The sequence below is a fragment of the Drosophila melanogaster genome, chromosome 3L (genome assembly GCF_000001215.4).
Source record: "Drosophila melanogaster chromosome 3L".
In the NCBI taxonomy this organism is placed as follows: domain Eukaryota; kingdom Metazoa; phylum Arthropoda; class Insecta; order Diptera; family Drosophilidae; genus Drosophila; species Drosophila melanogaster.
Window position 1 is genome coordinate 4,936,467 of NT_037436.4, and position 16,365 is coordinate 4,952,831.

Sequence of the window (16,365 nt, forward strand, 5' to 3'; positions counted from 1 at the left end):
CAATAATGAAATTTAGCAAAATATCCGCGGCACAAAAGGAGCGCGAGTCCTGCGGCGTTGAATTTCCGAAATTTTCGGGGGCAAGAAGCTTTGCATATTTTACAGCGTCATCGAGCCATGTGCCGAAATGTTTTGTGCGCGCTTAAATTGCGGAAGTGATAAACAGGCGGCTCCGGTCCAGGAAGCATTTTAATATTTCAAGTTTCACTCGAGGCAGCAGAAGATGCTTTGTGCTGGGCGAGCAAAGCAAAAGCAAGACAATAAAATGAGTAGAAACACTGTTTTTGGTTTATTTTTTTTACATTAAATATATTTAGATGGTTTTTCTTTCAAAATTGTTTTCTGGATTCCATGAGCGGGACCTCAGTGGCGTTCGAGGACTTTAAGACGGGGCCCCAGCAAAGTAAAAGTTAAACAAAATATTGCAATTGGAATGTATTCTGGTTTCGGCATTTTGGTGGCGCCACGCCCCCTTCAAGTCTCACGCCCTGAAGGTCCTTTCATTCATGGTTTTGTGTTTGTGGGCTGGGGTTGACATTTCGGTTTTGGTATCAATTAAGCAAACTTCTTACATCAAATACATTTATATTTCGATTATATTACTTGCTGTCCGTTCGCTCTGTGTACATTTAAGTTAAAATAATTAAGTAAGCTACATTAGTTGTTTATATTCAAAAATTACTTTAATCGCTGCCTACTTCCATGCGCTGCTTAGCCGTAAAAAATAGAAGAGATACAAATCATTTCAAATGGCACAAGAAAACAAAACAACCAAACATTTCTTAGGCGATAAGAGGAACACAAAATCTTTGGTTAAAATTTCTCAATTCTTAAGGCTAGGTGTTAATTAAGTGTTCGTGTCGTTAATAATTTATCATTACAAGCATTTAATGCACTAGACAGAGTGGCTAAGTCAATCGAATTTCGCCCAACTCCTTGAGGCAACTGAAAATCCTTTCACAATCTCTAGCATAGTAACTTCGTGACAATCAAATGAAATGAGTGTAAAATGGCTGAGTATCAACAATAATGAAATAAGTGCCCTGCTTAGATAGAAGTTTTCTTAGATTCACGTTTCTTCACACTTATTATTTGGTTTATTTTTTTAATTTTATTTATTTTTTTTGGTTTTTCTTTCTTGTGTTTAAGTTCTTAGTTGGTAATCAAAACACTAAATACATTTAGCTTATATCCAGTTACTTAAAATAGTTTTGGGTTTTCTGCTTTGCTCTCGTCTATTTCATTATTTCGCTTGTTTCAAGTGTTTTAAATTTTCTTGCCCCCTTATTTCCTTGGCGCTTTTCCGGGCATCTGCTTCCCAGCTCCTTGGGATTTTCCCCGATTTTCCTGCTGTTTGCTTTCACTTCACTTATCTGCTGATTGTCCACTAAAACTATGCTTGCTCCTTATGCTCGGCGTTCTATTTTTCCAGCTCTTTCTTTTTTCGGGGCTTTCTGTATGAAAACTTCACCCCTTTTTTACACAATAAATTTGCATTCGGTTTTTGCTTACTTTAACTTCTTTTTTATATGAATTATTAAACACATTAATAAACAGCTTTTTTTGTTCGTTTTTTTTTTTCGTTTTTTTGGTAAATCATAGTTTTGTGCATAATTAAATACGTAATAAATTGCCAAATAAAGTGTAATGTGCATCCATACTAATTTGAATGCACGAATCGCGTCGGCTCTTTTGGTTTTCTAAAAATGACATTACCCTTTCCCCCAGCTTGCATTTATTACAATACAATTAAACATACAGTATTTTCCATATAAATATTTTGTATATATTAGCATAATTTACCTTTATATATTCAGTCTTAAGCTACAAAAATCGTTATGCATATTTCTGTTTTGTTTTTATTATTATATCTCTTTATGGCTTTGTTTTCTTTAATTTGAATCTATTCAAATAAGTTATATAAATTCGCAATGTATTCATTTTTATTTCTTGTTTATGTTTTCGTTTTTATTTTTGGTGCGGCGAAAGTAGGACAAAAGCAGAAAAGTGTTTGCTGTGTAATTTTCCCGGAACAAGGTTTTTTTTTCAGGCGAGAATTTTAGGGTAGCAAACAGTCTTACAACTAAAAAGCAGACTTAAACTCTAAGGGAGAACTGCGGGTGGCCGGGAATTTTACGTTTACCTATTACATTTATTAATTATTATTTATATTCTATCTGCTATCATCTATTGCCTATCGACTAACGGCTATCGTTGCAACTTTCAGCGATTGTGTTATGTTCTGCATTTGCGTTTATCTTACAGGCATGCCTCATTTAGTGGTTTTGGCCAGCTCTGTCTCTCATTCTAAGACGTTTAGCGCTTTCCAAGTTTTACTGTAGTATGTACCTTGCTCAAGTAAACCAAAAGTGTCACTATGGCTAACCGTTTAAACTAATTCTATGTAGTAGAGTGTAGTGGTAGTCATCATCCTGCGATAAGTTGAGTATCTTTCTTTTTAAATGAAACGCCAGTTTGCTCGGAGGTTCTCTTTTGGGTTCGTTTTGGGCTTATAGTTTCGGTAATGGTTTTGGTATCGGTTTCTATATCTCAATCTGAATCTGCTGCTGAAGTTGTTGAAAAGTCGAGTCTATCATTACAGCTATCAGCTAGGTTTATAGTATTAAATTTATCGAATTTTGTTACCCCTTTTTACATATTTACAGGACTGTAGCTGGTATCTTTCGTAATTAACGTGTTGAAGCTCGTTTCCCAAGGGCACCACATCTCCAAGACAGTATGTACAATGTAGAACCAAACGTCGGGGTCACCATTCAGCAACCATTCTCGGAGTTGAGTCTTCAACCCCGGCTGATCATCATCAGTGCGACTAGACTCACTATGATCGTCATGCCCTGGGCCAAAGAATTTGCCCCTGCCGTCGACATGTCCTGGCCCACATTGCTGCGCACATCCATCAGATCGCGGGAGAGGGGCAGCTCGGTGGGATCGCTGAGTTCATCGTGGCAGGGCAGCATTTCTGGCTTCAGCAGGAACAACTTGATGTAGATTGCGTTCTTGGTGGTCAGTATGTCGAGGGCGTCTCCCGACGCGGAGTGCGATGTCATCAGGACATCCACATCGTTGTGACCCACTACGGGAGAACCGGCACCATAGAATCCCTGCTTGTGCAAGCTAAGATTGTCATCCAGGTCTAGGCCATGACCCAAGGACATGCCTCCGTTGTTGTCATCGTAGTAGTCATATCGCTTGTGAGCCGGAGCCACTGCCGCCAGGTCCTTCTCCTTGACCTCCTCCTGTCGCTTCCTCCTCCTGCGCATCTTGGACTCCACCACGTTCTCCGCACTCGAGGCGAACTGCCGCTGTCCCCGCAGTGCCTGTCGGGATCTGCTGCCCAAATGCTTCCTGCTGTCGTCCATAGTCAGGCCGCTGTAGCTGCTGCCCACCACGCTGTTGCCCACACCGCCCATGCTGGCGCTATTGCTGCCAATCGCCGTGAATCCCCCGATATTGAGCACGTCCAGGATGGTCGGCGGCACCGGGTCCACAAAGTGCGACAGTTTCGGCTCCTGCAGCGTGCAGTGCAGGTCCTCCAGCGAGTCACGCAGCTGCAGGTGACGTGTGCGATTTTTCAATTCGAAGATCCACTGCAGACGACAGTCGCAAATGAATTTGTTGTCTGCGGAAGACAGGTGAAAAAGAAAGAGGAGATTTTGGGGTTAAATATAACTTGCAGGCGGCTGGCGGGTTATCCCTGAAATTGCTTTTGTCAAATCGTCGCCCCAAACCGATTGTCCACGTTTGAATGCCCCGCCGTCTGGATGTTTGAATGCCTGAACGTCTGCCCACGTAAGCGAATGATTTTCCCCTCAGCTGCTAAGTGGCCGACTGCAACAATTGGCTGTCATTTGATGGCCGATTGCCACTCTAGCTACGGGCACACAGCAAAAAATATCACATACCACATAAATTAAAAAAAAGCTCCGGAATACATCTTAACGCTCGATTAATGCATGTAATAAAGCTTAGATATCTGCAGTTCTCGCAGTGCACGGCTTGAAGCTTCAGCTTCGGCTTGTATGAATCCAGCCAGCCATTTTAAATGATTTTGCCCACGTTCGAGAGTAGGGAGTCAAAGTTGCAGACGGAGTTGGTTGGAGAAAGAACAGGAACAGAAGCTGGAGAAGGAGTCGGAGTCGGAGTCGGAGTCGGATGTCGATGTCGTTGTCATTGGGGCTGCTCCTCACGTTAAACGCCTCAATGACATTTCCAATTTAGACAGCAGCCTCCTCTCATTGGGGAGCGATTGCAGCAGGGGTTTTGACCATTCCCGTCTGTGGGCCAGCGTCTGTCAGTCAGTTGGACAGCCAGCTCCGGTTCTGTGATTCTACGGTTCCCCAGTTTCCCAGTTCCTCTCCATCTCAAACTGTTGTCAATTATTTTGTAGTACGCCTGGCCATGCGTGGACCCAATCTGCCCCTGCTTCTAATCCTGCTCAAAACCCCTTTTCAATTTGCTATTTGCTTAGAGGACATGGGCTGACTGCGTTCCAAATTGAGCGGATAAACAAGTGCCAGAGTGGATCTAATCGCCGACAATGGTCTAATGAATAAATCAAATTGCGTTTCAATGGGTTTCCCGAAGGAAACTTTGCCCTGAAAAGGGGCTAAATGAGCTACCCTCGTGGGTATAATTAGGCCCAAACACATTGTGACACAGTTTGTCCTGTCAACATGTCGCATAATTAGCATAAGCGTTACGAAAAGTATTGACTAACTGGCAAATACACACATGAACACACTGGCTATTGTCATCATTATCACTGGCAAGGCACACAAAGTCTGTAGTCAGCCAATTGAGTTGGCAAACGGGTGTCCTTTTCCTTCCCCGAATGACAATAATAATCCGAGGCATATTTCTGTAGTCCGGGCAAAAAGAAAACTTGCCCCGAAATGACAAAAGGAAACTTTGCTTTGCAAAATAGTCGGCAAATTAGTGCAGGACGGAGGGCAAAAGCCAAGAGGAGCCAGTCAAAAATTCTAATTTTCCATATGAAAGCATGCAAAAACCATAAATAAAGTTAAATATGCACAGCCGGAGGAGCAGACTATGTATACTTGGAAGCCGGTCCGGAAAAATGTTGGAAAAATGGCCAACGACTTGGCAACATTTAGCAAGCAAATTACAACAAAATTAACATGATAATGAAGTGACCCAGCTGGGTGGTGTGGAAAAAGCTGGAAGGTGGATGAGGATGAGAATGTGGCCATGGGTGGGTGGACGTTGCAGTTGGCAGCTGTTCGCAGCTGACCAAATGACAATGACTTGCCCCCAGACAACGTTCCATAAAAGTGCTTAAAAAAATAAAAATTACAAAAAATATGTGTATAGAAAATGAGCGGGGTGGAGAAAATGGATCCGAGGACACTAGACTGTGGCACTTTGTGTGGCATAAAATACTTTTATATTTTTAATGATACTTGGCCAAAGCGGTAGGAAGTGTTTTGGTCTGCTGCACACACTCCGGTACACACACACACACACGCGCCCCGCTCACCACTCTGTTGGCATGCAATGAACTCCCTCAACCCATGACAACCACGCCCCCTTATTGCCATATATGTACATGTGTATGTGTGGCTAGAGAACTGCGGCTGTTAGTCAACTAGATGACTTTCAACTTTAACAGCTCCTGCTCCTCTTACTCAACCCCTCTGCTTAACACTGTCAAAAAATATTAACACCCCCTAATAAATAAGAGTTTGATGAATATATTTCTTTGAATATCCTTTTCTATATCCATTTTATCTCAGAAGAAATCTTGATATGTAACCACTGTTCAATGAAATATGTATTAGAGCTCTCAAGCCTCCAAAGTATGATCCTATCTAGCAATTTCAAGTCGACCAAAGTTCGTCTCAGTGTATGATGACGCAGTAGCTTTTCTTTCATTTTGGGTTAAAATTTGGCGAGGGGACAGAGAACTGTCGGAAACGTTTTTACGGTTAGCAAAGGACATTTACATACACACTGACACAGTGGGAGGACCTGCTCCACATGCATGCATGCGTCTGTGTGTACATTAAATTTTATTATTGTCATTTTCATGGCGTTGTCGGACGGATTCGGACCCCTTTTCCCCTTCCCCTTTCCTATTCCCTTACCCTTTTCCCATTTCCCTTTTCCCGCCCATAACTTTTCGGTCAGCTCTATTTGCATAAGTTCAGTTTTGTGTGCGCGTGTGAGTGCGGTGCAGCCAAATTAGACTCAACTGGAACTTTGTTTGGTCAGTTTTAATGCCGATGTGTCTGTGAGGCATTTCATGTGTTGAAACATATTCATAATTAGTTGTCAGTGCGGGAAGGAACGGGGACATTGAGGGCCGGAATGTGGACTCCTTTGATTGGCTTTGTTTGCACAAGATGTTTGCCCTTTATCGAGGGTATATGTATAAGTTTTCCCTGGTATTATTTTACAGTGGCTGAAATGGCAGCAATCCTTCATCATGAGTCCTGGCAGCGGCCTCTGCGGCCTTTTTTCTTCTGCACACCCTCTAAATGGCGTTTCATTAACATTTATTTTAAATTTATTATACTAAAACTGTAGCTTGCCGACCAAAGCAGGAAAAAGTTTCAAAAGGAAAAGGCAAAAATTCGCTTTAATTGGCTGGTTTTAGGTGCTGCCTGCCACATTAACCCATGCTGGCCCCTCTCGGCACCTACTTCCGTACATATATTGAAAAGCGCAAAGAAATCGCTGGGTTTTTCGCCTTTTTGCGTTATTTTTTTTTTTTTTTGGTTGGTTGAGGGGTGGAAATATCAACACAAACGGCCAAAGTTTCTGCACGCCCCCAAATCAGCACAGCTGCTGGCCTAGTTTTAAGGCCTTTGTTTCACCCTGGACTACGGTTTTTTTTTTTTTTGTACTCCGGACTCTTTTCAATCCCGACCGCGTCGGGGTCACCAGGAATCCATGAATGGCGCGCAGCTTTGTTTGAAATCAGCTCATTTTTGGCGGGCTCGCCAACTGGCCAACGCCGGGCTTCAGGCTTTTGGCCAACTGGGAAAACTGCTAGCTGGTAGCTGGTAACTGGTAACTGGTAGTAACTGGGAACTGGGTTCGTTTGCGGTGGTCCGCCTTTGGCCGCCACTAGGGGACAGCACGCACAGTTGCCAGTTACCCTGCTGGGGGGTGAACTGGGGTCAAAGGGGGCGTGGCAGCGTTGTCCTTCGCCTTTCTCCACGCGTGTATGTGTCTATGTGGTGGACTCTGCTCTCCGGAGGATTTTATCATTTTTTATTACATATCTCGAGAGCGCTATGTATGCAAATGAAGTCGAAAGTTTCGCTTTGTGTAGTTGCTAGTTGGTTTTGTTGCCGGTTTGAGTAGTCGGGAGCTGGTGATAAAGGCAAGCTTGTTTGGGAAGGCGTGAACGGGATCTTCTCCACCCATTGACTTTGGATACTCTTTTTATTCAGATGATGCACACAGCATGCGATAAGAAAGTGATAGATGCGAGCCAAAAGGATTGGCATTCAATTTTAAAGGACAATATAGGTACTATCTTGAAAAGCGATAGAACAAAAAAGTCAAAAGTTTAAACACTTTTAAGGTAAAAAAAAAACATATATTGCGATGTAAATTTAAAGCTTTGTTAATAATAAGAATTTTAATGAAGTAGAAATCCATATCCATTTACGAAGTCAAAGTTAGTCGATGTGATACTTTCTATCTTTCCCCGAATTCCCTCTCACTTTTCGGCAAGTTCTTTTATTTGTCCAACGGAGGGGAAGCCCTCAAATTTGTGGACCTTCTTCGTGCCGCCTTTTTTTTTAATGAGCTTCATTTTCAAAGTTTTTCTTTGGCTCGTTTTATATTTTTTTCTGTTGGCTTGTTTTCTGGCTTGTTACGGTTGTGTGTGATTTTGCCGGCTCATTCGCATTGCGTGTATTTAATTTTGTTCGTCCCTTTTGGAATGGCAGGGGTTGGAGATTCCTCGGCAATTTTCACCAAGTTCATTCAAAATCAAATGGGGTTCCACTAAGTTGGGGCCAAAAAAGGCGGAAGGAAAGAAGCAGCCATTGAAAGCCATTTGAATGGCCGTCCCTTTTCTCGCCAATTTTCTTTATTTCGCCAAGTGAATGCTTCGCTCATTGAATGTTTTTTATTAGGCCAAATGAATGCGAGCCGGTACAGGAAGTGGACTAAACTGGAAGTCCTCTTTATTTTGTTTCCCTTTTTTATTTTCGCTGTGTGAATGGCCGTACGAAATTTGTAATGGTTGTGTTGATTTTTGCGCAGTGTTTTGTAGTTTGTAATTTTAATAACATTCAGTGAAAGCGCAGGATTTTCCAATCAGCCGCGCCAAGCGGAATCACGAAAAAATTACACTTTATTTCTTTCATATCAAATTATTTTCGGCAATCGAGCGTGAAGTCAAATAAACAGTCGGCAAGATCAAACAGCCGGCTGCCAAAAGGGAAAGTCATTGCAAGCGATTTAACAACTATGCCCGGGGATAAATATTTTATGAAATCGCATAAACAAATCAAAGACGAATCACAGACGGAGAAAAAAAAAAGGAAAATCACTTTCGCAAAACCAAAAAAGGAAAAACGAGAGACTGAGGGAGGCTTAGGGCAGAAATCAAGGGCGGCGATCAAATATGACCACTCAACCGCGCCAGGACTTGCACATTAGCCCTCGAGCATCTTTGCCAAAATATTTGCACAGCTGAGGGGATGTGGAATGTGGGGTGGATTTCAATTGCGAAGTGGAGCAGGGGGTTGTCTATACCGGAAGAGGGTTCGCGGGCAATGTGTTTGTTATATGGTAAATCGCATAAAAAATACAGACAGCTATAGAGGGTAGATATATGGTCATAACAATAACAACTTGTTACCCCTGATCAACGTGCGATTGCCGGCCTAATGTTTGCCAAAATAGCCCAAGCATCATCGACGAAGATTTCCGGCCCACTCCCGAAATTGAATTGTATTTAATAAAATATACGCGAGGGTGGCCCAAAAGGGAAAAAACCCCGTGGTACGAATTGTATAAATAAGTAATGAATCTTTTGTTATTTCTCTGTGATTTGCCAAGTCAAGTGGATATTGCTCATCCCTGGCCTTATTCTTTTTATCCACGGAGTGGGTGGTGTTCAGTCTATTATCGGCGGAGATATGCATTATACGCGTATGGAGACACTGGCCATATATCAAGCATCAAACTGACATAAATTGTCCGCTTGATCGGATGGATTGGGGCATATATACGTACTGAAGGATTGGGGAATTGAAGGACTGGAGGACTATAACCACATGCCGAGATGCACCGTGCAGTTGGCCATTCATCAATGCCAACACTCGCATGTCCGCATCGCCTGTCATCCCCGATATATCGTTCACTGGACACTCTCGACGATGCGATACGAAATACGGATATATTGCAAATTGAAATTATTACATAGTGTAAACTCTGGCAAGGAACTGCCTCCATCTGTTTATTTATGGCCCGGCTGCACTGCTAATGCTCGATGGCCGGGCCCAGAGTTATGCGACACTCAATGTATTTTATCGAATGCGGCATAAGTTGGCCAAAATATTCAATTAAATGCTAGTCGTACACAATTTATGTTTGCCCGGTGCCGTTCTAATGAGTTTTGGCCCAGTTAATATCGATGCGAACTATGGAAATAAATAAACCTGAAGCTATGTGTGCCAGCAGCAGACAGTTTCTAGTTTGCAGGTACACGGCAAATAAAAAGCCTATCACTGATTTATGGGCTATTAATTAGTTTCAAGTCGAAAATATATATTTGAATGTTTCATTTAATGGGAATTAGTTTGAAACATATATCTTCATTGATTTATACCTGCTATAATCCGAAGCATTCGCATATATATCAGACTTTGATTGCGTACCAATAATTAAAACATAAATCGCCTAATTATATCCAAAATATATTCTACATTCTGTACAGCTTGTTTGTACCATGCCATCTTCCTTGGCAAATACTCTCAGTTCAATTTAAATGTTTTCCCTTGTGTAGTTCATTTTTAATGATGCCATTCGAAGGCCTTGCTGTTTACTGTCAATGCCGAACGAGTATTGATGAAGGTGTTTGCTCAGCGCACACATCCTGCGAACTGAAGGACATGCCATGCTCCAGCGATCCATCTAAAGTAGGTAGGACTAACCAAAAACGTACAGCCATATACGCAAACTGGCAAATTAGGCAAAGCAAGCGTGGCGGGAAGAACAACATTCCAGTACATCAACTACTGACGAAAAACCGCAGGCAAAACATTACCCCAGTGCGTGGTTCGGAAAATTCTGGGTGGAGGGAGGCAGGTCGGAAAACTTCGGGGGGAGCTGGGTGGTGGGTTGGGAGGTAGGGCGTGCATATATTAAGATAGATTACTTCACTCACACACATTTCGGCGCATAAGTGCTCCAATGACAGCCCCGAATTCGCATTAAAAGCAGAGCCAAAGCCGGGATCCCACGGAATCCAAGCGGGCTTATGCGGGAAATTAACACGCCTAATGCCCGGGCACCTTGAAGTGCGCATAAATTATAAACAAGCTTCATTATCCCACCGCCGAAATGTCGTCGTCAAACTTTAAGTCCCCGGCTCGCAAACTATGCGACATTGGCGCTGGCAATTATAATAAATTCAGTTAATAAAGCGCGTTAATGATCAGCCATCAGCAGTAGCAGAGCCGCGGCACTAATCTGTATCTGTATCTATCTATCTGTGTATCTCTGTAACTTGATATCTCTATCCTGGCATATGCAAGGAATTTAATGGCCGAATTGGGCCAAATGGCACGGACAGAGGCTAAGAGTTTCCGGCTCTATTGTCAACTGAGCCAGAGATTGGATTAAGTTTTGGGTGGCATGCTAGCTAACTAAAACTAAGTGGCAGTCAACGAAAGACTTTTCCACTTAATTTCGAGCCAAGCGATTTTCCTTCGCTCTTCGTTTAAAGTTTGTCCTCAAAAAAAAAACACTATACAATATGCAGCTGAAATGGAGTGTGGAAGGGTGGTTGGGAGTAAAGAGCACATATGGGTGCCCCTCAAGGCGCACAAAGTTGTCCAACATTATACAATAAAAACTCATTAATAATACGCATTTAAGTTATAATTGAACTACTTAATGTGGCCGCTGGCCCTGGAAGTGTGGAAGTGTGTGGGGAAATTGTATGAATATGTCCATTAGCTTTCAGGCGCCGCCTTTCATACCACCGGAATTTCCAGCCATTTCCCCTGGCATTCATTGTTTGTTTAAAAAAGTATGCCAGGCGAGTGCGCATAGTTTCAGTTTTCATTCAATCGAATTTTTGCCTGCGGCTATAGAAAAAAAAAAGGTGCGTAATTAAAACGGTGCCCGGTGAAAGGCGAAAGACAATTAAATGCATGCCGCTCACTGTCGAAACAAAAGATGAGCGATGAGTTTGCGTTTAATTACGTGGACAGGCGGCGGAGATTTTAATTTATGATGCGTGAATTTGAGCTCAAAAGCATGCCCACATCCCATGTCCACATCCTTGCCATCTTTGCCATTCGCCGCCACATCCTCGTCGCCAAGGAAGTGCGGAAATTGAATTCTAAAATATTTATAGCTCCCCTTTTTGGAATACTTTCGGGGGCCGAGGAGTGATTTATGCAGTGCTCAGCAGCAAATTGCAAATGAAACGCAATGAAACGAATCGAAACGGAATGAATTACTACTTATGCATGCATGTTCGCCACATAAACACACACATCTATATATCCGCCAAATAAATATGTATGTATGTTCCACATGGGATAGGTTAGGAGGCAGGCATGTGGAATCCGAGCCCGAGCTGGTCTAGTCCCATCAAATCGGAGTCCCACTTATTAGTCTGGCTGGACACATGCTACACAATGCTGAGCCATAGATTTATGGCTGGCAATCATCGGGATTTGCAGCAGGACACGCAGCACATGCAGGACACGGCGGACATGGCGGACATGGTGGACATGGAGCAACTGCTGCCCTGACATTGACTATTGAAAGTCAATTTCGGGTGCGTGCCACACGCTCATTTGTCCAGTTTATGGCCAACATCATTTGTTTTGGCATTTTTGCCAATGAGGCGCAAACGCCTTTTATGCGTCCCAATAAATTCTCGCTTCCGGCATCTAAATTCGCCCCCACTATATCCTGCCCCACCCCAACATGTCCCTAATACCTGTTTATTGTTGCAGCTTTGTGCGCGCAGTGTTTACAAGGATGCTGATGCTGCATTGCAAATGAGTTTCGGTCGTCGCAAAGTTGAAAGTTTAATTTGCTGCCCAACTGGGCAATTTAACTGCCAGGGGTCAAGGCCCTATTTCATGGGAAATTCTAATAAAGTGCTTTAAGGTGGCGTGTACTCATGTATTAATCACCTTCAGTAAGTGCTTGCAAATTAATCGGTTGACTAATTATTGAAATTTATAAGGACGTAAACAGGTTTAGCACACCCTAGGGAGCCGAAATCATTTAATAACTGAGAAACTTAATACTCCGGGCTATTGGAGCTAGTTTTATGGCGACTTATTATGGCGAGCATAAACTATTGTGTGAAAATTTGAGGCTGCCACAAATTCGACCTACGAGTATAAGATTTGCCCAGAGGTATGCATTAGATTCATATTGTTACGTTCTTTTAGACACGTTTATATGTGGTTTTAATGGGTATTCTCTTTAGCTTAAATTAAAACGCAATCCATTTCCAATTCTGTTTTTCATGTGTAGCGATAGTGGAAAATCAATACGTTACTTGAACCATTTTAACCTCGGTGAAACCAAATATTATTTCATGTGCTCTCTGCAGGCTCTCACTTTCCGTTTGGCCTCATGAAAATTTATGAACTCTGGCATTTTACAATACTCTATTAAGTGCTGCCAAGCCAACAGAAACAGAAAGCCGAAAAGGGTGGACCGAATAATCAAATTGCAGTTTCCAGCTGTCATGCCCACAGACGCACAGTTTTTACATTGTTTTTGGCTATTTGGCAGACCGGCAAAAACAGAGCTACGAAAAAAATCTGTTAGAAATCCTATTTATATTTCGAAACAATAACCATTCAATTCCATCTAACGACTAGGGCGCTGGCCACCGGCGAGCATAACGAACCAATTGAGCTGGCCACGACCCTTGGGTTTGGCGAGGGGATTCAGTCGTTGGTAGCGCTATGGGCGTGGCATTTATTAGCAATTGCTATGGCGGCGCCTTCTGTGAAAAATTCGAACTGCCTTTAAAGCGGAAGCATTGGCAATGCCTGGCAGAACATGGCTAGTAGACGAGACCAACAGGACACCACAGGCGCGACGACACAAACAGAACGTGATTCGCATACAAATAAACAAGGCTACAGAGCGCACTGTAGAGGAATCCACCTGCTCCGCTCCGATCCAACCAACCCACTCGAACACAAGCACACATGACCCTTTGGGGCATCGGAATTGAAACAAATGCCACAATGCAGGGCGTGCCTATAAATTTTTCACCAAATACATTGGCCATAGGTGCAACTGCAACTGCAACTGGAATGTTTGGGTGGTGCAGTGGGCGGTGCTGCCAAACCAGCATGAGTGGGTGTGGTCCGTGGCTCAAAAGGTCCGTGAAATGGCCAACTGGGGCATTGTTTAGGGGCCAGTGTTCAACTGCCCGCACACGGACAACAGTTGAATGCAGAAGCAGGCTTTGCCAGCGGTCGATGTCACTCCGCAACAGGACACTCGAAAAAAGGTTTATCACTTCTAGAAAATTGCTTTTGTTTGAATGCTTTAAATGAATGCAAGATAGGCAACGATATCTTTGAATATTTTCTTAAGCACAAACTTTTTAAATACACTCCCCATGTACGTTTTTAAACCATTTCTAGTATCGTTCAATATGAATTAAGTTACTTCTTCTAAATGAAAAGACTGCATTTCTTTGCCTGCACCTTGGCTACCAGCGATGTGTTTCCAGAATCTCGGCAAAGCTGCTTAGCTGCCGCCTGTCAATGGCAATTACGTCCTGGGGCAGAGTTCAAGTGGCTGCACAAATCACGGCGTGAAATGAAGAGTCAACCATCGACCCCTGGCTGCCACACTGGATGCTCCACCTTCACGTCGAGTTAGAGCTTGATGCATGGGCTGCAATTTCGATGCGAGTACATGCTGATCATTTGTCCTGGGGACCCGGAGCCGGTGCAAAAGAAGAGCTCCGGTAAATCCCCGAAGCCCAAAGCGTGTGACGAGCATTTTGGCAAATAGTTTTGCCCACTGCTCACCTTGATGGCAAATCCTTGGTTACGAGCTGCCTAGGAATTCCATCAGCTGATCGATTAGTCGTTGCCGCCGAAGCAAATACTTTTGCCTGGGGAATGCCGCTTGTCAGTGGAATGTGGATGTGGCCAGTGTGGGAGATGAGTGTAGATGGAGGCGGAGGATGGACGAAGGTGCCATCCCCATGTCACGTTTTATGGCTGCCAGTGCGGGTTTATCTTTGGCCGACAGCGCCGACGTCTGTTGCGAGTCAACGGTGGATCCTGGCTCCCATGTCCTTGGCCATTTTGTTGCAATTTTTATATGCTTTTATGCACTTGAGTTGGCACATCCTCCTCCATCCGACAGCCTCCATCGGGCCCACCTTCGACACTTGGCCATCTTTCTGCCAACGTGTCATCTTGCCACTTGGAAGCATTTTCTCGTTCGCTAAATTGAGCAGCATTTTTCCCTAAGACGGATTCCCACTTCAATGCTCAATCTTTGAAAAAAATAATTCACATTCACATTTATGTGAGATTTCGTTTGAAGTGTGACTGTCACAGAGCATTTAGCCTCATTAGGGGCAATAACTTGTAGGCAAAAAGCAAAAAGTTGTGTAAATTTAATCAGGAAATCGTATGTAAATGTTTGAACTTTAGGCTTTAGCTTTGGGTCTAATGAAGCATTCAGTAAGTGCCACACATTCAAAGGACGGAAAATGTGCCAGAGTGCGGGGATAATCACTGCATATGAATTAAAAAGTTTTTGGGGGGGGCGAATGCGAAAATATTTTGTAGTTTAAAGCAATTTGAAGTCATTTGTAGCCAATTTGTGAAATGTCTGTGTATGTGTGCGAGTGTGTGTGCCAATGCAATTACAGTTGCTCACTCAAACACACACATTTGTTTGGCAATGCACTCAGCCATTCCGACGTTTCATCGTCACTCGTCCTTTTTTCCAGCTTTTTTCGTACTTTTTTTTCGCACTGCAAATGAGTCATGCTAATGGCAAACCATTAGCAAAAATGCCACTGTATGGGTGAGGGTGATAATTAAGTTGTGTGCATGTGTGTGTGTGAGTGAGTGCTGGTATTTCACAGAGAAATGTGATTTTGAAGGCTGTTGTTAAATATTTAAATGTATTCCATGAGCAAAAGCCATTCTCATTGTTGCCCGTAGCTTTACGTAGTTTACGCCAAAGTCTAATTGCAACCTAAGCCGAAAATAAAATTACTTAAATTGCACACAGAAAGGTGATTCTTTCAAGGCGGCAAACAAGTGGGCTAAACGTTTTGCTGAGGCCTTGAATACAAGTTATTACCATTCGAAGAAGCAAACGAAATTATTTGCATTGGAATGAGAAATGAATGAGAAAGTATTTCGCTTTTGAAATTGCCCAAGAGTAGGCAATCATCTATTGTGGCATACTTTTTGACACTGGAGTGGCTATAATTTACTCTGATATTTGTGGAGGAAATAAATAAACTCACTCATGGAAATAAAGTTCCTCGACAAATTCCCAAACTGTCCATTACTTAGTGAAATTAGTTTTCGGCACTTCCCAGCTGCACAAGTGGCCAAAAAAAAAAGGCCACAGTGACAGGCCAACAAAACGCGGACTTCCTATTTCATTTTCATTTACCTTTAATTGAGCTAATCAACACGCTAATTGCATTCGCTATTAGCCGCCGAGGCAAACTGAACCGAACTAAAGTGGTTGCGACAGGCAGATATTTTATTGTTATGCGTTCGCGCCGCAAAGCACTTCAAAATTGCACTTTAATGACTAATTTAGACACATACATGCGAGGACATACGAGGCCATAAAAGGACGTTTTGCTGTGGCGGCAGTGGGACGTGAGTGCCGCCGGAAGTGGAAGTGCACACTTGAGCAATGGCGATACGACATTTCCTTAATGAAGGCGAGGGGCATAAAAGTTGATGGCCCTCCGGCTCATTTGGCCAGAAGCAGCAGCATGCAGCACATAGCGCATATGCACTAAACGGAGCAAACGGGGCCAACGGGGCGTATGTGTAATTATAACAAGTTCGGACTTCTGACAGTTCTCCATTTTGTGCACTTGTCAGCTTTTTGTCACGTCACCCCTGCCGCTCGATGGCCTGTCAAAGT

General features: G+C 43.1%; 1 protein-coding gene across 2 annotated transcripts in view; it reads right to left on the bottom strand.

Moving 5' to 3' along the window:
• Positions 1–291: 291 nt before the first annotated feature.
• The window catches only part of Con (Connectin), a 142,276-nt gene continuing 126,202 nt past the window's right edge, over positions 292–16,365 (bottom strand). Inside the window, exon 8 of one of the 2 annotated variants that reach the window (NM_001259706.2) lies at positions 292–3,640. In NM_001259706.2, the coding sequence (NP_001246635.1) occupies positions 2,802–3,640 (839 nt within the window). In that variant the 3' untranslated portion in view covers positions 292–2,801. The remainder of the gene's footprint in view (positions 3,641–16,365) is intronic. The other variant, NM_079206.5, reaches the window with a different exon arrangement.